The sequence below is a fragment of the Pteropus alecto genome, unplaced genomic scaffold, assembly GCF_000325575.1.
Source record: "Pteropus alecto unplaced genomic scaffold, ASM32557v1 scaffold61, whole genome shotgun sequence".
In the NCBI taxonomy this organism is placed as follows: Eukaryota; Metazoa; Chordata; class Mammalia; order Chiroptera; family Pteropodidae; genus Pteropus; species Pteropus alecto.
The window spans coordinates 19,498,115-19,525,752 of record NW_006434835.1 but is presented as its reverse complement, the minus strand read 5'-3'; the positions used below and the strand labels follow the sequence as shown (position 1 = coordinate 19,525,752).

Below are 27,638 nucleotides of genomic sequence, written 5' to 3'. Positions count from 1 at the left end.
CCGGGCTGCCTTCCGCAGTTGGCCCTCTGCTGGGCTTATGAAACTGCTCATCGGATCTCCAGACAGTTTGTGAACCTCTGCGACATTCATAGAACTCTGAGGGAGAAGCCACAGCCTGGGTGCTCAAGCGTTGCTTACATCAACACAGATATACTCCTGCCATCTGGCAAGGAAGACAAATGGCTGGCCTTGCCATTCTTGGCTTAATCTCCCCAGATTTTACCTGATTCTCCAAATGGGTCAGGCTGATCCTGATTCCAATCAAACTGTCTTGTCTCAATTTGATTCAGGGTTGATGGTAGGGCCACCGACTCCTGTGCTTTGTGCTGACCTGCAGGGTTGGTATTTTATGAAAAGAAGTGTTTCTTCCGAATGACTTCAAAGGAGTGGAGATGGAGATGGGGGCTTTTAAGGATGAAAAACACAACACCTTGATGAGGAGCTAGCAGGTGTGGATTTAAATGAAAATGATCGAAAGCTCAGATTCAGAGCCTGCAGACCTGAGTTCAAATCCCATTTCATCAGGCAAATTTTCTTATTTCTAAAATGGGGATTATAATAATACTTACCTCATTGTGTTTGTTGAAAGCACTTATTGTAAAACTCTTGGAACAATACTGGGCATATCTTAAGCATTAAACAAATGGCAACTATTAATTATGATGCTGGTACATTTCCTCCATGACTCAATATTTGACATTTATCAATTGTTCATTATCAATTGTTAATTTCCCCCACAAATTTATTTCATAGGAGGTTTCTCAAAGAGATACTATCTAGCAGCCCTCCTAGTTTCTTAAAAAAGAAGGGCTTTTGAGCATAACCGACAATTATGCTTGTTCCCAGGGTTGAGCTGGTTGCTGGTTCCATTGTATGGCATTGCTTCCCTCCAGCCAGCTGCCTGGCTGCGTAGAGCAGAACGGAGCAGAGCTGAGTGCTCTGAGCAGCTAAAATGACCTGCACACACAATGTGCTCAGAAGCTCAAGCATGTTACTCCTTAAAGACCCTGGAGCCTTTATTCAGAAACTTTTTACTCTTATTTTACACCGTTTCACGCCCATAACACACATACTAGAAAAGGGTGAAGAGAGTCTGCTAGAGGAGGGCACCCTGTTCACAGCAAGAAATGACAATGTCCATCCAGCAGCAAGGAAGGAAATAAAGGAAACGTAAAAACAAGCAGGAGCCCAGCAGTCTTAGCCTAGTGAGAATAGTGGAAGTCTCGCTGGGGGAAAAAATAGCCATATCCAACCTCAGTGACACAGTGTTCATCACAATAATTTATGTCATGAACACGTCAATGAATTATCAAGAAAAAAGATCTAAGTAAGAATGAGCTGGCATTTTAAATATCTGGAAAATGTACTTTCGTGAAGTGCATCCTTCTGCACGCAGACTGGATGAACGAGGCTGGCGCCTTATTGTGTGCAGGTCTCCTCCCTTCGCTTAGGACCTGGTGATTTTCTTTTTCCAAGAAGAAAGATGACAAGAGGCACCCTAGGAACATTTTTTCCTTTCTTCCTTTCTATCTAAATAGAAAGGAGGAGGGCAGGGTGGTGGTGGGGAGGTCCAAAATCAAGCAGCTCTGAGATCTGAAGGCGAAGCCGTGAATGTAGATGGGGCCTGCGTGTAGGGCAGCGTGCGCAGCGGGGTCAAGGCCAGGGAGGGCTTCTCTCCCGATACCAAGTCTGACAGTGCTTTCGCTTCTCCAAGGCCACACCTTTGGCCCCTGTGACCTTTTGAGAGCTGTCATGGGAACACCAGTGTGTTGTGAATCCTTTGGGAAAGGTCAGCATGGAATGATGTCTCCCGTGATTCATGTACAGAAGGGCTGCCCCCGGCCCTCTCCTCCAGGAACGGGCTGACCTGGCAACGTGCCTGGGCTGTGCCTGGAAGTTTTCCTCACTTTTGCCTTGATTTTGGAGGGTCTCCTGAGGGCCCGAGCTGAGATTCCTGCCTTCTTGGGGGCAGATCGGTCAGGCGAACACATCCCTTCCCTGGTGCCTTGGTTCTCGGAGGCAGCGATCTGGGCTCAAATCCGTGCTCTACCACTGGCACCACGAGAGGACCTGAGAAAGCCCTTTCCCCATGGGAGATGGGTCATTAGCCCTGTACGCTTCCTCCAGAACAGTGAGGGATGAAGAGTACTTAGCTTTCTGGCAAGAAGTGTCTAATGAGCAGTGAAGAGGTCGTCGGACACACCGGCTGGACACATCTCTAGACCCAGCACTGGTCTTGGACATCCTTGTCAGGATCCCCACAAAGACCCCAGCCTGGGAGGCACCCAGCCAAGCCCCATAGAACTCGATTGATCTAGAAACAGAAGCTATTGAATGCTGAGAGAACCAAATGGGAATTTCTGTCATAGAGGTTTCTTAAGGAAGCAGCACTGAAGAGGGAAAATGGGCATAAAGATATGTTCTGATAAAGTAGGACCTATCTTTATGGATAAATTTTCTTAAAATTAAATTTCCCTGCTGTTTCTAGGAGCGATCCTCTTTGTTTATTCATGAGTTTAGTCTACATTAACTAAGCAAGAGAAAGCAGTTAAAACAGGCCTTACCCATATGCAAAGGCAGGGGGGGATGGCTCAGGGTATCTGCCATTCCTACTGAGACAGGTGTTGGAGCTAGATTTCACTGGACGTTAATAATGTAGGCTCTTCAGCTTCTGTGAAAACTCTTTGCAAATGTTTTTTGTGTGAATGTTGTTCGTCTCTCTAGGATGGTGGATGCTGTGGAGGAAAGGGGGACAACCCAAACTGCTGCATGAACCAGAAGAAAGACCACACGGTGAGTGGGTCCTTCTCTCCCTGGAAGCCTGGGGGCCACTCTCAGATCAAACGAGCCAGTGGGCTCTCTCCGCACTCTTGGCAGTGGTGGCTGGAAGAGGAAAGAGTTACACCCAGACTAAGAGGGTGATGAATGTGCACGTTAACCCTGGGTCCCCCAGCAAGAAGCTCTCCTTGCTCCTGCCTTCCAGGAGCTGCCTGTCCCTCAACCAGCCCGCTGGGGGCTGCGGATGAGCTTACGTGGAAGAAGGGCTGGGTTGGTCCTACAGGGCATCTTTAAAGGAGGAGATATTATACCTTTTGCACCTGTTCCCTTCCCAGCAGGTCACTCTCTCGCCATCTTTATTCAACCCAGAGGAGTTCATGCCCCTGGATCCCACCCAGGAGCCCATCTTCCCCCCAGAGTTGCTGGTAGGTGATGCCCCAGGGGAAGGCCCAGCCGAGGCGCTATGCCAGGAGCCCCTGTAGATCTGCTTTATTTCATACTCACTGGGAACTTTGTATCCTCCTTGTTCTTTAGGTTTTAGCTTGAATTTGTCCTCCTTTCTCTGATACTCAGGGGTCAAGTCCCTCTGTTGCATATTCCCACAGAGATCCATATGTCTCTCCTCACATGTGTCACTCTGAAGACAGGGAGTGGATCTCTCTGGCACATCATGTATAATAATAACAGGTGCTCCAGAAGGATCAGCTGACCTCCTGGCTATATCTAATACATAAGGCACCCTCGCTCCCCAAGTGACCCATTCTCCTTTCTGTAAGCAGTCCATCTATTAAACACACACACACACACACACACACACACACACAAGAGATCTCTATTCCATGGCCACAACCCGCGGCCTGCAGCTCTGTATTAAGGACACTTCTTGCGCCCACCTTCTCACGCTGACGATTCTGTTCCTCCACTTCGACATTTATGGTGAGGAAAGAAGCAAGTCACTCTCAGAGATTTTCAAGTGCAGAGTTCTCTGGGGTGTAGAGCCCGTGAAGACTGCCCGATGAGTTCAAGGGGTCAGAGAGAAGGGCTCTGTAGCAGGCTGCTGGAATGTCTTTCTCTAGATGGTGCAACCTTGAGAAAACTGTCAGTTCGATTTGGGGATTTTCTCTCCCAGTCCAACATCACCCCTCATGCCCTAGGACCAGCTCTCTATTGTATTCCCTTCTGACACCTAGACCCCCACCCACATCTTCTCCTCTGCACCTCCCGGGGACAGTGGAGGACGGTTCAGGGCGCTTCGTAGTGAGTGACCTTTGGCAGGCCCCGTGACTTCCCTGATCCTCAGGTTCCTCCTGCACCTGTTAAAGATGGCGCTCCCAATGCCTCTTTCAGCAAGGTCTTCTAAAGACTCCTGAGATAAGTATGTAAGAGCTGCAGCCTCGTTCCTGCCTCAGGACATAGTAGTTATCCTCGCTTCTCCTCGACATGTATTTTCATTCTGAATTCAGTATTAAACAGGTCGATAGAAGGGTTGATCCCATTGTGGACTTAAAGCAAGGGCAGTGGGAGTGGCAGTGGGGAGAAGGAGACAGCATAGTAAGAAAACTGCATTTTCCAGAGGCTGAAAGATGCTCCTCAGAGGCAGCTGCGTTTTGAAGGGGAGCGCGTGACCTGGATCCAAGTCCCCACCCTGAAGGAGCTGCTGGACCTCAAAGTGCAGCACCCGGAGGCCAAGCTTGTGGTGGGGAACACAGAGATCGGTAAGGGCCTGGGGTGACCCTGCCTGTGGACCCGGGGACTCCCTGAGGGACCCTGGACACTTGAATTCCTGCAAAACTCCCGGCTCTGGAGTCATGCAGACCTGGTTCCACCCCTCGTTGGCTGTGTGCCTTCAGAAAAATGACTTCTCGTCCTCTGCCCTCATTTTCCCATTTCATCTATGGGGTCGATTACTCCTCCTCCGAGGGTAGTCTGGGTATTAACTGGGATCCTTGCTGACTGTTCTTCGTAAGCATTTGCAGAGTGCCGGCTCTGTGCCAGGTACGCCAGGAGGGGCTGGGATGGCAAGATCAGTGGACACAGGTCCTTCCCTTGCAGATCTCCAAGGCTAAGTAAGGAGGGAGCAATGAATACAGAGTCCAGGCCGGTGCCCGACAGATGCTAGAGGTTCCATAAATGTCACTCTCTTCCGGGGGGCGGGGTTGTGGTGATAAGGCAAAGGAGAGGAGATGTCTAAGTGTGATTTTTTGTGTTGCCTATGACCATGGCCACCTGCCCTACCACCTGGGATGTGCGTATTCTTATGCAAATAGGTAAGGGAGACTGGAGTTCTGCAGCTCTGGTCCTGATGTTTGAAGAGACAGGAGGTGGCAGAGGGGCCCGCTATCCATTTCTAAACCGGGCTTGGCCAGTTTCTACTTTGGTGGGTCTCAAGCCCAGCGAGGACTGAAGGAAAAGATCATGGTACTGCCGAGGTCTACCTCTGGTAGAAGATCTCTGTTTTGGGGGGACTTCACATGCTTTTCAGCAGCCAAGTCCAGCCTGTGGAAGACTCCTAGTTCTGGTTCTTGGACCATGCAGCCATGGTCCAAGTATCCAGGGTTAACGAGTTAAAGTGGAGAATGACTGGCTCGAAGAATATTTGAGATCCTTTGACATATGACGTGTTCCTTGTTATAGGTTATATAATATCCCGATCCAGAATTTACAAAGATTTTATAAGCTCCAACTTAGAAATAATTTCTTAATACCACTCCATCTGCTCCACCCTCTCCTCCTTTAAACACCCACCCTACAGTGTGACCACTCATAGCCAGGACAGGGTGTTGTGGGAAGCTGGGTGTAAAGGGGCCCTTATGAAGATGGAAACTTACCGCCTCCGTGTGTGTTCTTTGTCCTGGGAGCCGATATTTAGAATGGCAGACCCTCGGTGCCTGCGCTACCCTTCAGGAACCCTAAACGGCATGTGAGATGATGCACAGTCATTTCGCTCTCAGCCTTTTCCATCTCTCACCCTGTGGGTGGGGCTGGGAGAGGTGTTGTGTAACTGGTTCTGAGGAGCGAGCAGGTCTGTTCACAGAGCTTTCTACCTCAATGACCAGATTTGAAGTTTTCTCTCTCAATTTTCCTTCTTGCCTGAATGTTAAACTTCTGTGTTATTATTACTATTATACCCCGACTCTAATAATAGTTTAAGTACTAAAATGTGCCTATTTTTAGCTGTGTAATTTGGGCAAGAGACTTAATCTCCATGTGCCTCAGTTTCTTCATCTATAAACAGAAAAATACCACAGTGTCTCATAGGGCTATCGTGAGGATTAAATGAGTTAAATATGTAAAGTGTTTAGGAGGGTTACTGACATATTTAAATGTCCTGTGTTTTCTAATATTGTTGTTACACACACACACACACACACACACACACACACACACACCAGCTTTTGAGCCGACAGTGTGGAAGGCCACACTTAATCCCACATTTTGTGCACTGCACCTCCTAGTCCCAAGACACCTACAGAACATGTCATGGTTGTGAATATGTCATACACCCTGTTCGTGGAGATGGAAAGAAGCGCTGAAGCCTGCCCTGGAGAGAGAACAACGGGCCTCTCACTTCGGATCTTTCTGTTTCTCTCAAGGCATTGAGATGAAGTTTAAGAACAGGCTGTTTCCTGTGATCGTCTGCCCAGCCTGGATCCCCGAGCTGAATTCAGTGGAACGTGGGCCGGAAGGTAAGGGGAGGTTCGCCTGAGCCCACGAAGGGCCTGGGAATCTGGGGATGGGTCCCCTGGGGGGCTGGCAGGTGCCAGGACAGCCTCTTTGGCTCTTGCTGCCACCTGCTTGCCTTGTATGGGGGAAGGGGCCCTCTACATTGCCTTCCTCCATGGAGCATTTATAGTAGGGTGCCCGTGGGCGAGAGCTGTGAGATTTTTAATAGTCATTGTCAATCCTGGCTGCACAGTAGAATTGCTTTTGGGGGTAGAGGTCAGGTGCGGGGAGTGCTTGGGTACTTTAAAAAAAAAAAAAGTGCCAGGACTTCATCTTCAGAGATCTGATTTTATTGAGCTGAGACCCACTCACTGGTTTAGAGGAAAGAGCACTCTGGGTGTAGGAGAAGAGGCCTGCGGTTGAGTCCTGGCTCTTTTATTAGCTGTGTGGTATTGGCAAGTCACTTAACCTCTCTGGGCCTTACTTTCTTCATCCATATAAGGATGTGAGGCCTGGTTCAGCCTCACTCAGGTTGCTGTAAAGCATCGTAGGAGCTGTGTAGAAGACTGTTTTCTGAGCTGTGAGAGCGATGCCTGTTATTCTGAACTCATGTTCCCAGGGATCTCCTTTGGAGCTGCCTGCCCCCTGAACTCTGTGGAAAAGACCCTGCAAGATGCCGTTGCTGAGCTTCCTGCCCACAAAACGGAGGTGTTCAGAGGTGTGCTGGAGCAGCTGCGCTGGTTTGCCGGGAAGCAGGTCAAGTCTGTGGCGGTGAGTGCCTGTTCAGGGGCCTGCAAGGCCCTGGGGCTCAGGCCTTTCATCCCAAGGCAGGGGGGCTGGCCTGGTCTCTTCTGCAGACCCCGTGGTCCTCAAACCTTAGTGCTTAGGAACGCCTGCGGGTGTTTGTTAAAATGCAGATTCCTGGGCCTTGCCCTCAGAAATTCTGGCTCAAAAATAGGGCTGGATGGAGCCCTGCAGATGCTTCTGATGAAGGTGGTCTGCAGGCCACAGCAAGAAATACTTGCTCTGTGACAGTCTTCCCCACCCCCGAGGTTGAAGAGATGGAGCCTCCTGCCCCTCTCTTCCTGAACTTGGCCAAGGCTCTCAGCAGGTGGATAGAGATAAGTTAGGGAGAAGCCAAAATAGGGAGGGAGACTGCCTTTCGGAGTTGGGGGAGAACCAGAGGTAGATCCCCCTGAGAGGAGGGAGGGGTCTACCTGTTAACTGTCACAATTGGCCTTCAGACTAGTCCCTAATTCCCAGTTTTCAGGTAGCGATCACACACCTTGTGCCATTTGAGGCTTACAATAGTTGATGGTATTGGGAGGAAAGTATCCCTTCTCTTGTACTTACTTTACTGTTTTTTAAGTTAAAACAAAATAGAGCAAAACAGCCTCCCCCCATTCTCTGTACCCTACCTCAAGCACCTGCCACTTTCCATTATAAATTAGGAGATATAAACTCAAGAATCTCTGCTGAGTTCCCAGCGTGGCAGGAGTCTACTTCCAGGAAGAACTTGTTCTCAGTGTGCAACCAATTTTCTTCCTTCTTTCTAATAATGAGAGCCCTGTGTCTGGTTCTCCTTACCAAGTTGCCAGGAAGCTCAGATGCAGTTAGAGCAAATTGTCCATTCTTGAAGCTTCCTCCTCTTTTTCCTTGATCTTTATCTTCTATTTCTGTTTACGAACTCTATGTGGCCCCTGTGATAAACCACCTTAACCCTTTCAGAGAAAGGTTGAGTGAGATTAATCAAACAAATTTAGAGGGGCCGATGCCAGTTTATGACTGGTAAATTTCAGAGCTGGAACCCGACCCCAAGCATTTGGATCTCGAGTTTTGCACATCGTTCTGAAGGCCGGAGTTCTCACTGTGCCGGTCTTGCATCTACCGGGGCTGGAGGTCCTCAGGTCTCCCTTCGGCAGGTGTCGCCCTCCTGCCCTGTGTTTGGGAGCCAGCTGGGTTAGCAAGGATTTCCTGGGTGGGCTCTCATGCACACTCTCTGCTCGCCCTAGTCCATTGGAGGCAACATCATCACCGCCAGCCCCATCTCCGACCTCAACCCGGTGTTCATGGCCAGCGGGGCGAAGCTGACCATCGTGTCCAGAGGTGAGTTGCCTTACATAAAGGTCAGGAAAGAGGACCTTGGGGGAGAAAAGGCTCACGAGATAGGTCACTTTCTGGAGAAACAGAATCCATAGTTCAATGACCCAGCTGTCATAAGGTTTGGATTCCTGGAAGCTATAAGGGGGATACGCCCAGGGTAAGGGCCAGGAGAGCTGGGTCACCTCTTTATTAAGAATTCACAACCAGCTCTGTTATCAGATGCCTTACCTAGTGGAACCAGAATGTACCAGCTCAACACAGCTGATTGCTGGATTTTTGGGGAGCCTGTAAGCATTTGTTGAACATGGCCATTATTAAAAATTAAATTATATAAACTTACAGCAAGATTAAAAACAAAGATAATAAACTCTCAAAGTCACCACTTCCTAATTATTTGACTTCATTTTGCTGTTGTCTATGTTCTTGAGATTACTTCCATCCACTGTGTCCGTAGAGCAGAAATGCTTTATAACGATGTGCTACTGGGCATCTTCCACCAACACCTCCCCCGGGTTTGATGACTTGCCAGAAGAACTCGCAGGACTCAGCATATAGTCATACTCAAGGCTAAGACTTATGTTGGAATATTCAAAGCAAAATCAGCAAAGGGAAAAGGCACATGGAGTGAAGTCCAGAGGGAGGCACAAGCTTCCAGAGTCTTCTCCCAGTGGAGTCACACAGGATATGCTTAATTCTCCCAGCAACAGGTTGACTCGACCATACATAGGAAGTTCAGTCTACCAGAGAGGATCCTTAGAGACTCAGCTTTTATTGGGGGCTGTTCACATAGCTGTCTAGCATGTACCAAAGTTCAGATGCCAAGAAGGAAAGCAAGTGTTCTGCATAAACCATGCTGTTTGTACACACAGTTCAGGCACAGTGAACCATTCTTATCAGGGAATGATGTGAACCCTTCTAAGAGCCAAGTTCCCAGAAGACAGCCAATGACCAGCCTTGTAAACAGGCCTTTCAGAGGATAGCAGACCTGCCGTGTCAACTTTTTACCCTCTTTCCAACTTCACACTTAGTGATGTCACTCTGGTAGCTTGAAATTGGCTATGGCGGGAGGATTTATATCACATAAACCAGCAAGTCAGGGCTCCAAAAACCCCACTCAAAGAACTGATTGGTAAACAGTAAACATTCACCACATACCGTTGCTTAAGAATTTCAGACGGAAAACCCTGGCTCCAGTGTGCTATCCGCTCCCACTGCCTGTAGTCATCAGAGACCAGGATGGAGAAGCCCATCCGTGGCTTGCCCCGTGCTCTCTCGCATTGGTCCTTCTTCACCTTGCCCCTGTACAGGCACCAGGAGAACAGTTCGGATGGATCACACCTTCTTCCCCGGCTACAGAAAGACCCTGCTAGGTCCGGAGGAGATACTGCTTTCCATCGAGATCCCCTACAGCAGGGAGGTGAGATGCTGCCCCTGAGTCACTCCTGCTCCCGCCAGGAGACCAGAGCTGCCCTCAGGACAAACCCTAGCATCTCTTAACTTCTACGTTGAAATTCTTGTCTCTGAACTTTTGCCTTTGACCAACCATGTTCTTCTCTGGACAATGAGAAGTTTCAGGGTATGGGGCACAGGGCATGGACAGTGAGGCCAGATAAGCTGCATGTGTGATCCTGAGTGAGTCATTTCACCTTTCTGAGAATGTCCTCATCTGTAAAATGGGCATGATGTTACCTATAGGGCAGGTTATTGTGAGAACTGAAAAGAAGTAATTCACAGTGTTCCTGGCAGACGTCTGGGAGCCAGTGGAGATCACCACCTGGTAGCTGGCAATGTGGTTTTAAGACTACATCCAGCTTGTTGAGCAGGTCAGGTCCAGCCCAGGTCAGAGGAGACTCGGTTTCATATGGTCAAGTGTGGGGGTTTGCGTGCTAAGTGGAGAAGCTGCCTGTAAGTAAGATCCTCATATGCTGACTTTGGGCTTAACAAGGCATTTATGCACCTTGCTTTGGGTTGGCACAGATGAAGATTTCTGCTTCACGAGCAGGTTTTCTGGCTTGTTCGGGGAGGGTCTGGGTGCCTCTGGCTGCCTTGCCCTTGTTCCTTGAGGCCTGTGGTGGCTTCGCCTGGCATGGTTCTCCCCTCTCTCAGTGGCTACATGTTCCATGATGGGCTTTTTAGAAAAGTGCTTTGTGAGAGGCTGAGGAATTAGTTATCAAGGAGCATAATAAGGATTTGCAATAGCTAGTACTTGAGTGAGTCTTACAAGGCATGTTTTGCCCTCGATAATTTTGACCTCCTTAATGAGAATGCTAATTAAACTAGAGCAGTTACATCCCATAGGTGGTTTCTTAATGATTTTCTAGCTTGTCTGTATAGACCATTTTGAGCTGTGATTCCCAGAGTTTTTTATTTTACAAATTAGTAAAAAAAAAAAAGAATTTTAATTATGAGGTTGGAAAAGAAGGAAGAAATAGGCATAGTACTACCCAGTTTTTATTTTTCCAGGCAGGGCCATTTAGCAAAAAAATGTTTCATTAAAGAAGGGAAATTTCAATACCCAGTTAGGAAGCATTTTTCAAGAAAAGACGGTTGACGACCTGATGCTGACATTTCATGGAGCCCAGTGAAAATCTTGCTGTGGACTGGCACAGTCCTGGAAGGGAGCAGCCGACCCTCTCTTTCAGAACCAAGTTTAAACTCTGGGTTCATTGTTCCAGAGCCATGTCTGACACTCAGGAATCTGAACCAGCTTTCTCACGAGGAGGGGGTCTCTATGGCTTCTTCACACAAAAGCCTGTGGCTATTTTGGACCTCAGGAGGGGGCCTTATTATGCTTTCTCCAATAAACCTTTCCTGAAACCCCCTTCCTTTGGTGTGAATCAGAATTTGTGGCACCAGGGTAAGTCCAAAGCTCAAGCAGAAAGGGCTTAAAGTCACCTGGAAAACAACTCATGCTCTCCTTCTATCCCCAAATGTAGTCTGGGGCCGTATGGTCAAAGCACAAAGGCAGCTATTGTCTCACAGTGCCATTCTTTCTGTCAGGAAGCAAGATTTCTAACCACAGACAGCACCCTGGTCTGCCAGGCTGTGAGCTGAAGGTGTGTTTCGAGCACCCTTTGGCATCTCACTGAATCCACCTGAGAGGCAGCCAGGCCACAGCCTCTGAGAGGCGGGGTGGGCTCTGTTCCTGGGCACCAGGATGGGGAGGCGGGTGGGGCTGAGGGATTTCTGAGAAGACTTTGTGAAAGCACCCTTTCTCCTGCCAGCTGTTTGCTGGTTGAGAGCACCCCATTCTCCTTTGCCCTGGACTTTCAGTTTTTCTGAGTAATAGAGAGAAATCCTGACCCTCCCAGCTTCTGGGAATGTTATCTAGAACTTCTCCTGCTATGTTATGCCTTGGTCTTTGATACCCACCACCAGCTCCTGGCTGATGTGTGATGGTATGATGACCTCTCCTCCCCTCCTTTCCCTGTGATTCAGGCTAATCATCTGTAGTCCTTGCAAAACAAGGTGGGAAACAGGTACCTTTCTGTTCTTTTTCAGGGTGAGTTTTTCTCAGCATTTAAGCAGGCCTCTCGGAGAGAAGATGACATAGCCAAGGTGACCAGTGGCATGAGAGTCCTATTCCAGCCAGGAACCACACAAGTAAAGGAGCTGGCCCTTTGCTATGGCGGAATGGCCGACAGAACCATCTCAGCCATCAAGACCACTCGGAAGCAGCTGTCAAAGTAAGAGCTAACAGCAAAATAAAACTGCTTCTGCTGCTACAACTACCACGTCACTGCTGCTGCTACTGCTACTATAACTACTGCTATCACCATGGCTACTACTACTACTACTACTACTACTGCTGCTGCTGCTGCTGCTGCTACTAGTAGTATTATGACTCATAGTATGGCTGCTGCTATATCATTACCATTGCTACTATTGCTGCTACTATGACTACTGCTGTGACCACTATTATACAACTTCAACTATTATTACTATTGCTACTACTGCTGCTGCTTCTACTACTACAAGTATTACTGGCGCTTTTGCTATTATTATTACTACCACTGCTGCTGCTGCTGCTACTACTACTACTACTACTGCTGTTCCTACTACTAGTAGTACTGCATCTGCCACTGTTAGTATTTCTACTACTAGTATTGTTGCTGCTGCTGCTATTACTGCCATTTCTACTAATAGTAATAGTATAGTAATAATGCTATTAATAATACTAGTAATAATAGTATTACTATTATTACTGCTATACTATTACTATGGCTATTATATGGCAGCAATTGCACCCAGTGTTTCACTGGCACTATCCCATGTAACCCTTACAATAACCGTACAGGTAGATAAAGCTTAATTTTGGAGTTTGGCTTTTTGGTTCCAATTCCTGGCTCCAACACTTACCAGATGGGTAATGTAAGTCAACCATGCCTCAGTTTCTCAGTGGTAAAATGAGTATAAAAATTTTTTCTACTATACTTTTTAATTTAAATTAAAAATGATGTTTCATATAAAGCACTTTGGTGATTGTAAGGACTCGATAGATTTAAATATTATTTTCGTGGTCTTTCAAAATTGGATCTGTTTTTAAAGATAAGGAGACTGAGGCTTAAGGAGGTTTAGTAACTTGCCTAAAGTCACGTAACTATAAATATCTCAGCCAAATTCTGACCGGAGGCCCTGTGCATGACGCTGTGCACAAATGATTCTGAGGTCTGGATGGGAGTGTGCTCTTACAGCCTGCTCTCTGGCAGCTTCTGGAACGAGAAGCTGCTGCAGGACGTGTGCGCAGGCTTGGCAGAGGAGCTGCAACTGGCCCCCGACGCCCCTGGCGGCATGGTGGAATTCCGGCGCACACTCACCCTCAGCTTCTTCTTCAAGTTCTACCTGACGGTGCTTCAGAAGCTGGGCAAGGAGGGCTTGGAAGACGTGAGTGTGGGCCTGGGCAAGGCACAGACCCTCTGCGGCACTTTTGTTTGGGGATTTGGTCTGCGTGAGAGACTGCTGCGGACCAGGTGGTAAACTTGCTTCTCTCCTCTGGACATCAAAGGGCCAGGAACACAGGGAGATGGGGTCAGCTGAGTGGCTGAGAGGCAGAGCAGTGGGCTCAGAGTCAGGGACATGGATTCTTGTCCTGGCTGTGTCATTACCTTGCGTGAGAACTTGAATAAGTCATGACTCTCTCTAAGTCTCAGCTATAACATCTGTGAAAGGGGGCAGGTAGATGAGATGATCCTTCAGCAGTATAGCTGATACAGCCATGGTTTTGTAGTTGGAATGGGGGTACAGAGTGTGATGAAAATGTAAGGTGGGGCTGCTACAGCCAGGGGGAATGTGGTTACTGCAAGGGTGTGCGTTCAGGAGAGGGTGCCGGCGAAGGGGGAGCCCAACTCCCAAGACCAGCTCACCACCAGGCATGTATTTTTACACCTTTTATACAGTAAGATTGCACTAGGCAATAGTGGGCAGCCTCGTGTGGGAGAAACATGATCAGTTAGGGCCACTCTAGTGTGACAACTGCAAAGATGGCGTGTGAGGGAGCGAAAGGAGAAAAGGCCTCATGGGTGTGGAGACGGCAGAGCAAAATCCTTCTTTCAAAAACTTTTACAATTCTTACTATTTTCTGAATATAAAAGTAAGAGGACTTAAAACTTAAAAATACAATATTGTGTAAAGAAAAGAAATAAAATTATTCTACTCTCAGATCCTAGAGAACCACTGCTTGTATTTTCGCTTATTCCTCTGATCTTTTTCCTACATTTGTCTAGAAATAAAATTATTCTACTCTCAGATCCTAGAGAAAACCACTGCTTGTATTTTTGCTTATTCCTCTGATCTTTTTCCTATATTTGTCTGTTTCTGTCTCTCTCTCTCTCTCTCTCTTTCTCTCTCTCCCTTTTTCTGTTTATCCTTCCTCCCACCCATTGATACATTTATCATCTTCCTAACTTTCGATCTGGATATATCATTTCCTAAGTCGATTTGGGGTCATACTGAATATAGAGTTGTATGCCCCTTTAATTCCACTGAGATTATACTGTGAACATTTCCTATGCTATTAAATATTTCCCACAGAATTGAAGAGGAGAAGGAAAACTTCCAGGAAGTCTATGGGGAGGAGAATATTCCTAACAGAGAGATCAGCATGCATGAGTGCAGGAAGGAGGGAAGCCGAGGAAGGATGAATGATTCGTTATGCAGGGCTGGGGTGGTGGGATTGAAGCCGAGGCTGTGATTAAACACTGAGCTCTCGGAGCCATGTTCAGATGTCGAGATAGATCTGGCCAGTGCTAGAAAGAGTATAAAATGAGGAGATGAGGGCAACAGTTGTTACTTTTACCAGTTGGGGACAACCAAAGACAGGAACAATGACAGAAATAGTCATGATCTCCTGTTATTTGCCTCCACAGAAGTGTGGTAAACTGGACCCCACCTTTGCCAGCGCCACCTTACTCTTTCAGAAAGACCCTCCAGCCAACGTCCAGCTTTACCAAGTGAGTATAGATGGTGCATGGCTAATAGCAGAGGCCCTTGCAGGCTACACCAGATGATGCTGACCATTGGTGAATGATCTACTCACATTGTGTGTCGGTTCTTAAAGCTCCTTACTGTTGTGTATAAGTATCCAGTGAAGAAAATGGGAATTTCACTAACGTCAGTTAAGCTATTTCCTCCACCCTTATTCACCTAAATTTCTCTCTTGGGATTACTCTCGTCTTCACCTGTTCCTTAAAGAAAAAAATATCTTTTTTCCATTTTGTCTTTTCCAGCTCCTCTGTGTGACTAATGTGCAAAGTCAGGAGTTCTCTTGAGCATGTAGACAAAACAAAACAAAAAACAAAACATAACAAAACAAAACAGAAACAACTTTCTACCAATAGAAACTTTTTGAGAGGGACTAGGTAAAGGGTCAGCTTTTCCTATAAACATTTTAGATTCTGTGGGCCATCTAGTCTCTTTTGCAATGACCCAACTCTGTCATTGTAGCACAAAAGAAACCAGAGGCAATACATAAATGAATGTGTTGTCCGCCAATAAAACTTCATTGATAAAAACAGGCAGAGCATCACATTTGGTCCATGGGCTACAATTCGTTAAGCCCTGCATTAGAAAGTAGTGGTCCAATGCATAGACTCTGGCCCTGACTGCCAGACTTGAATCCAAACTCTGCGATTTCGTGACTGTGGAAGCTTGGACCTCCTCTGTGCCTCTTGGGCAAGTTAATTATTCCCACAGGGTGGATAGTGAGGGCACTGGTTTGAATAGGATGGTTCTGAGGATGAAATGTGTTAATAAAAGTAAATAGCTTAGATAGTTGCTGACATACAGTAAACATTCAATCAATATGGTCCATTATTATTATTACTTTGAAAAATACATAGAACAGAATTTTATTATAAAATAAATACATGTTAGAACACTTTGAAAAATACAGAAAAGTATAAAGAAGAAAATAAAAATCACCCAAAATCTCACCTCCAAAAGAAAAATGATCATATTTTGTTTACTTTCTGTTTTCGTGCCTATATGGACATGTATATACTATATTTAGAATGTATATTTTTATTCCTATTAAATTCAAATCATTTTATACACACACAATGTTTAATATCCTGTTTTTACACTTAATATAAGCTTCCTTCCTTCTAATTAAAATTCTCCAAAAGTACGTGTTAACAGTTGCGTACTATTCATTTTAACATATGAGCATAGCGTAATTTATTCACCCAATCCCCAACGAATGGACATTTAGCTTCCTCTTTATTTATTTATTTTGTTCCTGTGCACGCTGATACTGTGGCGACCCTTCTCAATTACTTCTTGTGCTTTTCTGTTTCCTTGGGCCGTTTCCCTCCTGCCTTCTCTACCCTCACCCCTCAGCTTTGCTCTGCCCTCAGGCCTGAAACTCTCCATGGTTCCCCTGGGCCTTAGGAGAACAGTGTCCTCCACGGCTCAGCCTGACTGGTGACCATGTTGTTCCAGGAGGTGCCCAAGGGTCAGTCTGAGGAGGATGTGGTGGGCCGGCCCCTGCCTCACCTGGCTGCAGCCATGCAGGCCTCTGGGGAGGCAGTGTACTGTGACGACATCCCTCGTTATGAGAATGAACTGTCCCTCCGGCTGGTCACCAGCACCCGGGCCCACGCCAAGATCAAGTGAGTGTAGTAAATACACTAGGAGAGGAGGGTGCTGGGAGCATTCTGCCAGGCACTGGATATGCACCCACTCCTTGTCTGGAAGGAAAGACAGGGATCGTCTTAAAACCCACAGTCTGGAGAGGAGCAGGAGAAGTTAGGGCTCGGGGTGCCTGGCAGGATGAGGGGGTGACTTGCAGAGGTAGGCAGGGGCCAGCCAGATCAGCAAAGCCTTGGAGTGCTGAACAGGGAGGTTACACTTGGCCCGAAAAGCAATGGGGAGCTGCCGAAAGACCTTTAACAAGACTAGGTTAGATCTGCACCGTGGATATTGGGCTAACCTTTAATGCAAAATTTCGGGAGAACGCGAGTCAGCCCTAAAGGGAAGAACATGGCCTTTGAGTCTGACAGACCTGAGATTGAATCCCTGCTCCAGGGCTTGGCAACTGTGACTTAGGCCTCATGCTTAACCTCTCAGTTTCCCCATATGTAATAGGATGTTTCTGTGAGGGTCAGCTGAGAGTGTCCACAAAGGACCTAGCAGAGAATAATCACTCATACATGCTTATTGAATTTTGACAGCCTGAACAGCAAAAATGCCACCACGGTAATAATTACGACAATGATGATGATGACAATAATAATAATAATACCTAATGTTCATATGGCACTTAATACTTGCCACAGTCTGGTTTAAAGCATTTTAAATATATTGGCTCATTTATTCCTCACAACAGTCCTATAGGCAGGTCCTATTGTTATCCTCACGTTGCAGATGAGGAAACTGAGGCACAAACAGCGTAAGTTACTTGCCTTGTGTCGTATAGTTGGTAAGTGGCAGATCTGTAGTTTGAAGCCAGGCAGCACTAGCAGTTGGGCTGTGCTGCCTCTGCGTGTTCAGGCCAGAGCCTGTGGCCTTCAAATCCTGGTGGGCCTCAGACACATTCCCTGCTGAGTAGAACCGTTAAGAGAAACCCTCCCCTAGGCCATGCCACTGCGTGGATTAAGGGTTGGGTTTCCTTGCCATTGGTCTTTCTTTGTGGCTGCTCCTAGCCTGGAGGAAGGCGACAGGAATGGTGAAATTCTTCCAGTTCCCTGAAAAAAAAAAAATGTTTAAGATGACGGGGTTGCCAGCTGTAGGGTATATTCATTTGCCTCTGTCCTTGTCTTGAGCCCATGTCGACAGCACCATGACCCACAATGTGTACACTTGAACAAGTTTGTTCCATCTGAGCAGTGTCTGAATGGGTGTGGGAGGGTGGGGTGCGTGGGGGGACTTTGTAGAAACTGTAACATTCAGGGCTTTCCCAGCTGCATGCACTTGGGAGGGAGGCTGGTAGAGAAGCAGCGGACCAGACTTTGGCATTCTCCTTAACTTAACCTCAGTCCGAATCTCAGCTGTGCTGCTCTCTGGCTGGGTGAATTTTTAGACACGATATTTAAATTCCCTGAGCTTGAGTTTCCCTGAATGTACAGTGGGGATAACGAATAACTTTCTGCGGCTCTGGTGAGGATTACCAATTTGGTGGTTTGTTGGTACCTCAGAGCACTTTCTATATCTTTCTCTGAGGTACTTCTGCTCAATTCTTCCATGGAGGCATGGGCTAGAGTGAGTGGTACGTGGTTCAGACTATTATAGTGGTTCAGCCCTGCCATTCTGAGATAGCTCTGTGAATGTGCAGAGAAAAATTTGGCTGTGTAATGATGTTCAGGGTTATTGGATTGGCACTACTATGCTGACTCTGGATGGATATTAGCTGTGATATGGGTTTTAGCCAGCATTTACTGTGATTTGGTTCCCTTGTACCTGGCCACCAGAACAGGGCATAGTATTAGGTCAACGAGGGCGGGTCTGTCTTATTCATCTTATATCCCCAGCAGGACTCAGCACAGTGACCTTCACATTGTAAGCATTCAACCAACATTTTAGAATAGAACAGAGTAGAATAGAAGAGAAGAGAAGAAAAGAATAGAAGGTAGAGAAAAAGTGAGGAATTAAGGTGGGGGGAAAACCATCAAAATGAGGACAGGATTATCCAGCTGGCTGATGGATCTTCCACTTCAGTCTTCCTGCCTGACCCCTCACACTGCTTATCTTTCAGGTCCATAGATATTTCGGAAGCTCAGACGGTGCCAGGGTTTGTTTGCTTTGTCTCCGCTGATGATATTCCTGGGAGTAACAGAACTGGACTTTTTAATGATGAAACGATCTTTGCGAAGGATAAGGTATGTCCTGAACTTTTAAAAATATGGAGTTAGTGGAACGAGTATTTAAATTTTAATTTGTGCTCATTTCTCCCAATCCCTAATTCTGAGAAGACTGTACATTTGCACACATCGTGACCTTCATCCAGTTGGTCAGTATTCAGGACAATCAGAAAAGGGATACAATATGCCTGGTAGCATTTTTAATTTTAACCTAATGTTTACTTGTTTATTTAATTGATGGCTGCCATTTGTATATAGTAAGATGACTTTATGCCTAAGTGGCATTGAAAATAGGCTGGTGATTGTATCTGAACTAACAATCGGGTTCTTAAGGATACGGTATTCGGTTCCTTTGTTAAAAGAAAATGAAAATACATTAAACAAGCTAACCAGAATAGAAATCACAATACCACCACTACGTGTATATTGATCAGTCACTTACATGCATGTTCCACTATCGATTTCAACTATATATGGAGTTCTTTCCCGCTGCAGAAGAGACTTCCAAAGATTTAAGAGAGCTGCTACAAAAATCCGTATACTTCTAGGATAGTTCTCAGAAAGTCACTTTATACTTCCAGTGCGGATCAAATGTTGCAAATTAGAAGTGGGTCGGTGTTGCTAGAGGGCAAATTTACCTTATTATTGATGTAAAGTGTGGGAGAGAATGAAAAAGTACAGCAGGAGACACAATGACTCCAGAGGAAAGCATCTGATAGACAAACAAATTGCTTTACACACTGCAAGAGCCCCTGGGAGCTTTGCTAGCGTTATGGTTGGTGAGACTCACCCAGGTTCAACAACCACTGCACTAACCAATTAAGTCAATAACTTAATTGGATCCTCAAGAAATAACGATCAGAGACAGGCATGCTAAGTATTGGTTTCTATCGTCAGAAGCCTCATATTCCAAAATGATAAGTTGAACTATTTTTTTTTTTGCTTTTTATTGTGGGGAAGGGGGGAATGTTGGAAGAAAATGATCACCAAAGGAGATCCATTAAGCTTTTATAAGAACCGAATTATTAAATGAAAATAATAATCATTATTCTATAAATCTAACAAAAACTAGTATATAGATCATCGAGTCTAAGAATCAGCATTTGGAAACTATCGCTTCTGTGCATCGAGATGAGTATAAGAACAGACAGACTGCTGTCTCTGAGAAGTGTTTGGTATACATCTGCGAAGCAAGATAAAAGAGAGTGGAGTGGAGGAAAGAAAATGCAACTGGGAGTCAGGGCCCAAGGTTTAATCTTGGTCTAGTAACAAGCCAAATGTGATCTTGCCATCTGGGTCTCCATCTCTTCCCATGAAGAACAAGAGTGTTGGAGGAGATCCAAATTGACAGATACGCTTCATGCTGCCACATGTTCCATTTGGCTGCTCGTGGCAGACATCATTAATCAATCACTACATTCTTTCCTCGGCAGCTTCTCAACTAGCTGCCAGTACTAAATGATCAGAATTGGCCCTTGCAATGAAGCAAGTTTGACATCCTGATACTAGTCCTCTACTAGTCCCATTCCGGTTCTACTGATTCTAAACACTTATGAAGAAGCACCTAGGCCCATGTAGGAGGTTAAGGAAATGAAAAGGCCTCAGAGAATTCCTAAAATGTGTCTTAACAGGAAATTGTGGGGGCCTGGACTGCCTTTGTCTTTTTTTTTTTTTTTTTTAACCATCCAAAATGATTGGCTTCATGAGGAGCTTAGTGATGTTCTTCAACAGTCTGGCTCTGCTTCTAGGTGACTTGTGTTGGGCAAATCATTGGTGCCGTGGTCACTGACACCCCGGAACATGCACAGAGAGCTGCTCAGGGGGTGAAAATCACCTATGAAGAACTTCCAGCCATTATCACCATTGAGGTAATTGAGAATGGGCTGCCTGTGGAGAGAGGTGAACTCCCTATCTCTGGAGGCACTTTGATGAGAATCCGCTAAAGCAGGATACTGGTCCGTGTCCTGTTAGGAACAAGGCCACACAGCAGGAAGTGAGCAGTGGATGGGTGAGCGAGGGAAGCTTCATCTATATTTGCAGCCACTCCCCAGTGCTAGCATCATTGCCTCAGCTCCATCTCAGATCATCAGGCATTAGATGCTCGTAGGAGCACCAATCCCTGGTGCCAAAAAGGTTGGGGACCACTGCTCTAGAGGAGATTTGAGCAGCAGGTGGGATTTGACTAGATAGATTTTAAAATACCGTCCAGCCCTGGGATTGTGTGGTCTGATGAAACCTTTCTCAACGTGATCCTAGACTCGGTGCACTAACGGCCATACTGAGTCCCTCCTTCCCAATTTCAGCTCCAGTTGCATTTTTAAGGGATTCTTTGCTTTGCCTCAAGAGCCAAGGTTGTCCACCTCAGTCTGAGGAAATGCAGGAATATGACTTTCTGGGCTACACGTGAGCTTACTTTAAGTCTATATAACAAGTTTGTAGAGACGCTGATGTGAGAAGAGAGGCAACAGTTTATGGAGCTTCTCTTCCCCCAGTCAGAAACCACCTTCCTCCCTCTGAAAGTGAAGTCACTGAAGCTTCTTTTTGATCCCCAGGATGCTATAAAAAACAGCTCCTTTTATGGACCTGAGCTGAAGATCGAGAAAGGAAACCTCCAGAAGGGGTTTTCAGAGGCAGATAATGTTGTTTCAGGTACAGCTGCACCATGCAGTAGTGGGGGTGGGCCCGCCCTGGTTTATGAATAAAATTCAAGAGCTGCACCTTGAGGCCTGGGGCAGAGAAGTGATTTCCTATTATTTCCTTAACAGAAAAGTTCCTCTGATGTTTGTAATAAGATGAAGATGACAAAACCTCAGTCATCTTCATCTCCACTCCCCTGACTCTAGGCTGGATATACCTAGATGGTTTCAGACAGGTTATAGTGTGTCAGATTTGGAAGGTTGTCTAGGGAAGATAAACGGCCACCAGTGGAAGGTGGCAGCCTTGGCTCTGGCCTCTAACCACACAGACTCCTGGCCCTCCCCCTTCTTCAGCTAGTGCTCCCCACTCCCCACCCCTTCTCCCTCACCCTCTGCATTGTGAAATCAGGTCCATAGCCCTTGTCCCAGGCGGAGGCTGCTGATCAGACTTCTGATCACTGGAATTGTTTTCTACACTGTCTGTTGTATATTACTAAGCCCTTAGTAAGCTCACTCACCAGCAGGCTTGATAGCTTCAGTTCTGGGAGGTATTTTTAGCTTTCGATCACATCTGTTAATTCTTTCTTTACCTTTTCCAAAAATTCATAGTAATCGTTTGAAAATCTTTGATTTCCACTGGCTACAGTGTGAAGAGAGCTTCATGCCTGATACATTTCAGTGTTGTTCTGGTCTCTTTGTTGAGGTGGGAGGTTCATATCCCAGATGGCTAAGACTTTGATGCCCTTTTCCACCCCGGTTAGAGAACCTAGAGGTTACCTGTGAGAAGCTGGTTCCTGTCCAGGGCACTCAGTGGGTACACGCTCTCCTTAAGCAATCTCACCCACTGCAGCAACAGGCTCACTGTGGGAAGTATTGTTGCTTCCCCAGGTGAGTTGCACATTGGTGGCCAAGAGCACTTCTACCTAGAGACTCACTGCACCATTGCTGTCCCGAAAGGCGAGGCAGGTGAGATGGAGCTCATTGCGTCCACACAGAACACGATGAAGACGCAGGTAGGTGTCCTGTGAGTCAGTTCAGGGGTCTGGGGAGGTCACCAGGAAGCTCCTGGCACACTGGGAGTGGTAGAATGGAAAATGGGAAGGGGAGACCTAGGCTGGTCCAGAAAGAGATTTTGAGGGTAGTGATTTTTGAGCCAGACTCTGTCACCAACAAGCTGGTGTCAATAAGCTTGTTATGTAATTTTTCTCTTCTATAAAAAAAGGCCTGGTAGGGTTGTCGTAATGATTAGATGAGTTTTAATACTTGGATAGAGCCTAGTAAGATGATGATTCTAGTGCTATGTAGCCTTGATCAAAGCATATCAGTCTCCTCATCCATAGAATGAAGGCATTGAGTGATAGCCATGGCAACCACTCAATTATCTACAGCAGCTCCTATATTCCCCCTTTCTCTACTGCCTATAAGATGACAGTGGCTGCCATCATTTTTTATTTCTGGTCCTATCCTCATGACTCACCAGTTCTGGACCAAATGGGATGAGTTTTGGCTCTGAAAGTATGCTGTGACCAGCTGCTCGCCCCACTGGTTAAAAACAAGTGTCTGAATTCAGTCTGTGGTGACTGAAGAATGCTGGACCCCAGCACCACTAGCCGAGGGCTGCACTGGGAGGAGAGAGGGGTTCCCGAAGGTAGGAATATCAGAATTCAGAACAGTAATCAGGCCCGTGCAATCAGGTAGGCTCTGGGTCAGACCTGAAGTAAGTCCAAAAGGTGCATTCAGAAGGAGTATTTTTTCCTTTTGTTCACAGAGCTTCATTGCAAGCATGTTGGGCGTCCCAGAAAATCGGATTGTGGTCCGAGTCAAAAGAACAGGAGGAGGTTTCGGAGGGAAGGAGACCCGGTCCACCGTGGTGTCCACGGCGGTGGCCATGGCTGCATACAAGTGAGTCCTGCTAGCGGGCTCTCGGAAGGAGAATAAGGCTGCCTCTGCCAGAAAGCCTTTCTGGATTTCCCTCTTTGGGAGGTCGATTCCCCTTGCTTTTCATTTTTACAGGCTTCAGTTTTTAGAACTCTTGGGCATAGGGCCGAGGGTAATGTTGCTTAGTTTTTTCTGTTCTAATGCGTGTGTCTATATCTTATCTCTACTACCTAACTGTGAGGGCCCTGAGGGCGAGGCCACACCTCACATCCTATAGTCCCACCTTGTCCAGCCCAGTGCCTAGACAGCAAAGTAGCCCAGCACAGGTGTGCTCAGTGCGCCAGGTGGGGAAAAAAAAGCTTCCCGGCCGTTTTCACCCATGGGACTCATGGGGCTGGACAAGTTTCTCACCCTCTGATACCTCCCTCAGGACCGGCCGCCCTGTACGCTGCATGCTGGATCGTGATGAGGACATGCTGATAACTGGTGGCAGACATCCCTTCTTGGCCAGATACAAGGTTCCATATGTTGGGGGCTGTGCCAGGGTGGGCGTACCATCTCATTAGGAGATCCTGGGATGTGCCTGACTTTTTTTCATGACTATAGAAGTTCAAAGAAGAAATATCAATGAGAGAAATTCAAATCGGCCAACAGCAGCCTAGAGGGGTGATGCTGGGGGAGGATGGCAGGCCACCTCCCAAGTAATGTCACAGGATGATGTTCATGACTTCTTTGAATTTGCTGTGTTCTAAATCTGGTCTTTGTCCACACAGGCTCAGAAGCATAATTTATCAGCAGACTTGAGATAAAGCCATTCTGTAGGTTGGCCTAATGTTAACATGTTCACAGCCTGATGTACAAGTCAGAATGGCTGCTTAGTAGTTCATGATGAGAAATAAAACTTCCAAGGGCCCGGATAGGCACATGTTGTTAAAGCAAGCATCTGCTCTGCCAGACCATGCAGCTGGGTATTGCTCAATTCCCCTGTAAGACCCTTTCCTGAGCTCCTGTGGATGACCAGTTCCTGTTCTGACCATGCCTTCTGTTTTCCTACACACCAGTAGAAATTGACAGGTCTCAGTCTATTTCTGTAAACCTCAGAGCCTTGTATCTCCATGAGCTGGCTTTAAACATCTCCTGTTTGACTTCTGACTTTGTGATTAAACTTCCAGAAAAGTGAATGTATTTCTCTTATTTCCAAATTCGTATAGGCTCAAAGAAAGTAACATGGTCTTTTGGGGTCCCGGTTCCCTCCCATAATGAAATGGCCTATAATGGTTTTTTTGATGATTACGTAAGGTCAGGGATGTGAAGGTCCATTCAAGCTCATGCAAAGTGTAACATTTATTGTTTGCTGGCCAAAAGCTGCGAGGGGAGTCGCTAATCTCTTTCTTGGTTCCTCTTCTCAGCCCTCCCTCTTGGCCCTATCATAACCAACTTCCTCACTTCCTCTACTAGAACCAGAAGCCCAAAGTAGGTAGAAAGGAGGAGGAGTGTTGGGAGAAGGTATGCCCCGGGTCAGTAAGCCAAGGGTACGTCACTGGGGGGATGTTAGTTCTACTCTTCTTCACCCATTTAGTTCTGGTGATCTCTTAAATTCATCTTTTATTTCATGGCGATGTCTTGCTCTTTCTGTTTCTTCCAGGTAGTGTAAGTGCGAGGGAGAGTTAGAGACAGATGGAGGAAGGGGACTGTTGAAAACTCACTGTCTTTCTCATCAGGTTGGCTTCATGAAGACAGGGAAGATTGTGGCTCTGGAGGTGGATTACTACAGCAATGCGGGGAACACAGTGGATCTCTCTCGGAGTGTAAGTAGGACTCACTCCCTGCATGCTGGTGTGACTGAGAGGTTCCCACGGGCAGGTACAAGCCTCCACTCTTACCCGTTATTGTGATAGTTCCCTAATTGGTCCCTGCCTTGGTTAATCTCTAAAGCATGGAGATGATCATACTACGTATCTGATTAGAAACTCATCCATCTTATGCAAGATATTTTCACAAGCAAGCAAAGTTAGTTACAAAAGTTTATATATAGTATGGTGACATTGTGGATCTATGCAATATTAATTTGCATGTGTGTGTATAATGAAATGCATTGAAAAAGTCTGAAAGAATGTACACCAAACAGGGATTGATGGGTTGGGGGTGGCACACACTGTCATTTTCCACATGACACATTTCTGTGATGTTTGAATTTTAAATGAGTTGAGTTACTTTTTTAAAAAAAACAATTTTATTAAAGTAGTTTATATACCATAAAGTTCACCCATTTGAATTATATAATTTAATGACTTTTAGTAAATTTAAAGTCACGCAACCATTATCACGATCCAGTTTTTGAACATTCCCATCACCTTCGAATGATCTCTTATGCCCATAGGCAGTCACCCTTCTTCTCATCCCCCAGGCCCAGACAACCACTAAACTCCTTTCAGTCTTTGTAGATTTTCCTTTGCATATAACTAGAATCATATATACTGTGTAGCCTTTTGCGTCTGGCTTTTTATCTCAGAATAATGTTTTTGAGGTTCGTTCATGTTATTGCATGCATCATTCCTTAATTCCTTTTATTGACAAATAATATTTCACAGTATAGATAGACCATATTTTCTTTCCTTTTCACCACTTAATAGACATTTTGGTTGTTTCCAGTTTTCACCTTTTATAGATAATACTGCTTTGAATATTCTCTTATGAGTCTTGTATAAACATATATTTTCGCCAATTTTGAACATGAATAAAGTTACCTGGGTGGTACTACTTTGAAAGTTTTTTAAATCTTAATTTTATAACCGTACTAGTTACACAGGCATAGTTTCTTTTTGTAAAAAAAAAAAAAAAGCCAAACATTTCAGGAAAAGCAAAAGTTCCCCACTGCTAGGGGTTCTCTAATTGGTTCAATTAGGAAAGTTCACACTTCAGATCTCGTGTAAAGACTGTTCAAAAAAGAAAACATTTTTAGTGTTCTCACCATTTATCACACTTGCTTCTTGGTGCTGTAGGGAGAATCAGGTTGAAAAAGATATAGTACTTGTCCCCAAAGATCTTAAAAGCTTTTAAATTCAATCCAGGAAAAATTTATTGAGTGCCTAGGGTGGCAGCATAAAGAAGAATATGACATTGTTTCTGCCCTCGAGAAATCCACAGTACAGCACGGGAGACAGATAATAAAAGACCAAAGGAAATAGAAGTACAAGTTGACAGAGTGCTAAGGGAAAGCAAAAAGGGAATTAACTGAGACTTACAAAAATCGTCTAGGGTGACTAAGACTGAAATAATCAAAGACACAATAAACCTGGGGGAAAGAGAAACTGTACATGCAGAAGTAAGCTAAAACCAAGATGAAGCAAATAAAAACTACCATTTGTCACATCAGAGAGATGAGTCATTACACCTTAAAGACAGAACTACCGGTATGCTATAAAAAATGGAACAGTCGGAGAATAAAAATGAGCTAAAATGAATTAAAATTGTGAAAGCAGGTTTGAAAGAGACTTGAGGAGCTCTCTCAAAAAAGAGTAAACAATATGGAAAAATAGGAGAGAAAATACAGAAGAAATTGAGGACCAATCTAAAAGATCCATAGGATAGAAGTTTCAGAAAGAAAGTGGAGAAAAGAGAGAGGAAAGAAACTATCAACAAGTAATTTTAAAAAATCTTCAAAAGAAGAAATACAGATGGCTAATAGACATATGAAAGGATGCTCAAGGTCGCTAACCATCAGGGAAATGCAGATTAAACCACAATGAGATATCACCTCACACCTGTCAGAATGGCTATCATCAATAAATCAAAAAAAATAACAAGTATTGGTGAGGATGTGGAGAAAAGGGAACCTTCATACATTGTTGGTGGGATTGCACATTGGTATAGCCTCTATGGAAAACAGTATGGAGGTTTCTCAAAAAATTAAAAATGGATATATCTTTTGACCCAGCAATTGCACTTTTGGGTATTTATCCAAAGAAAACCAAAACAATAATTCGTAAAGATCTATGCACTCCAATATTCATGGCAGCACAATTTACAATAGGCAAGATATGGAAGCAACCTGAGTGCCCATCAACAGACAATTGGATAAAGAAATTACAGTTCATATATACAAAAGTATTACTCAGCCATTTAAAAAAAATGAAATCCTACCATTTGCAATGACATGAATGGACCTAGAGGTTATTATACTGAGTGAAATAAGTCAGACAGAGAAAGATGAATACCATATGATTTCACTTATATGCAGAATCTAAGGAACAAAAAGAACAAACTAATCAAAAACAGACTCATA

At 45.5% G+C, this 27,638-nt stretch overlaps 1 protein-coding gene across 1 annotated transcript in view; it reads left to right on the top strand.

Moving 5' to 3' along the window:
- XDH (xanthine dehydrogenase) overlaps positions 1–27,638 on the top strand; it is a 55,577-nt gene that overhangs the window by 13,000 nt on the left and 14,939 nt on the right. The window contains exons 7-24 of the mRNA XM_006910364.1: positions 2,725–2,793; positions 3,117–3,203; positions 4,352–4,493; positions 6,372–6,464; positions 7,061–7,212; positions 8,454–8,547; positions 9,852–9,961; positions 12,046–12,230; positions 13,254–13,428; positions 14,910–14,993; positions 16,483–16,652; positions 18,734–18,857; positions 20,588–20,707; positions 21,392–21,488; positions 22,364–22,488; positions 23,244–23,377; positions 23,784–23,871; positions 25,075–25,161. Coding sequence (XP_006910426.1) covers positions 2,725–2,793; positions 3,117–3,203; positions 4,352–4,493; positions 6,372–6,464; positions 7,061–7,212; positions 8,454–8,547; positions 9,852–9,961; positions 12,046–12,230; positions 13,254–13,428; positions 14,910–14,993; positions 16,483–16,652; positions 18,734–18,857; positions 20,588–20,707; positions 21,392–21,488; positions 22,364–22,488; positions 23,244–23,377; positions 23,784–23,871; positions 25,075–25,161 — 2,136 coding nt within the window. The remainder of the gene's footprint in view (positions 1–2,724; positions 2,794–3,116; positions 3,204–4,351; positions 4,494–6,371; positions 6,465–7,060; positions 7,213–8,453; positions 8,548–9,851; positions 9,962–12,045; positions 12,231–13,253; positions 13,429–14,909; positions 14,994–16,482; positions 16,653–18,733; positions 18,858–20,587; positions 20,708–21,391; positions 21,489–22,363; positions 22,489–23,243; positions 23,378–23,783; positions 23,872–25,074; positions 25,162–27,638) is intronic.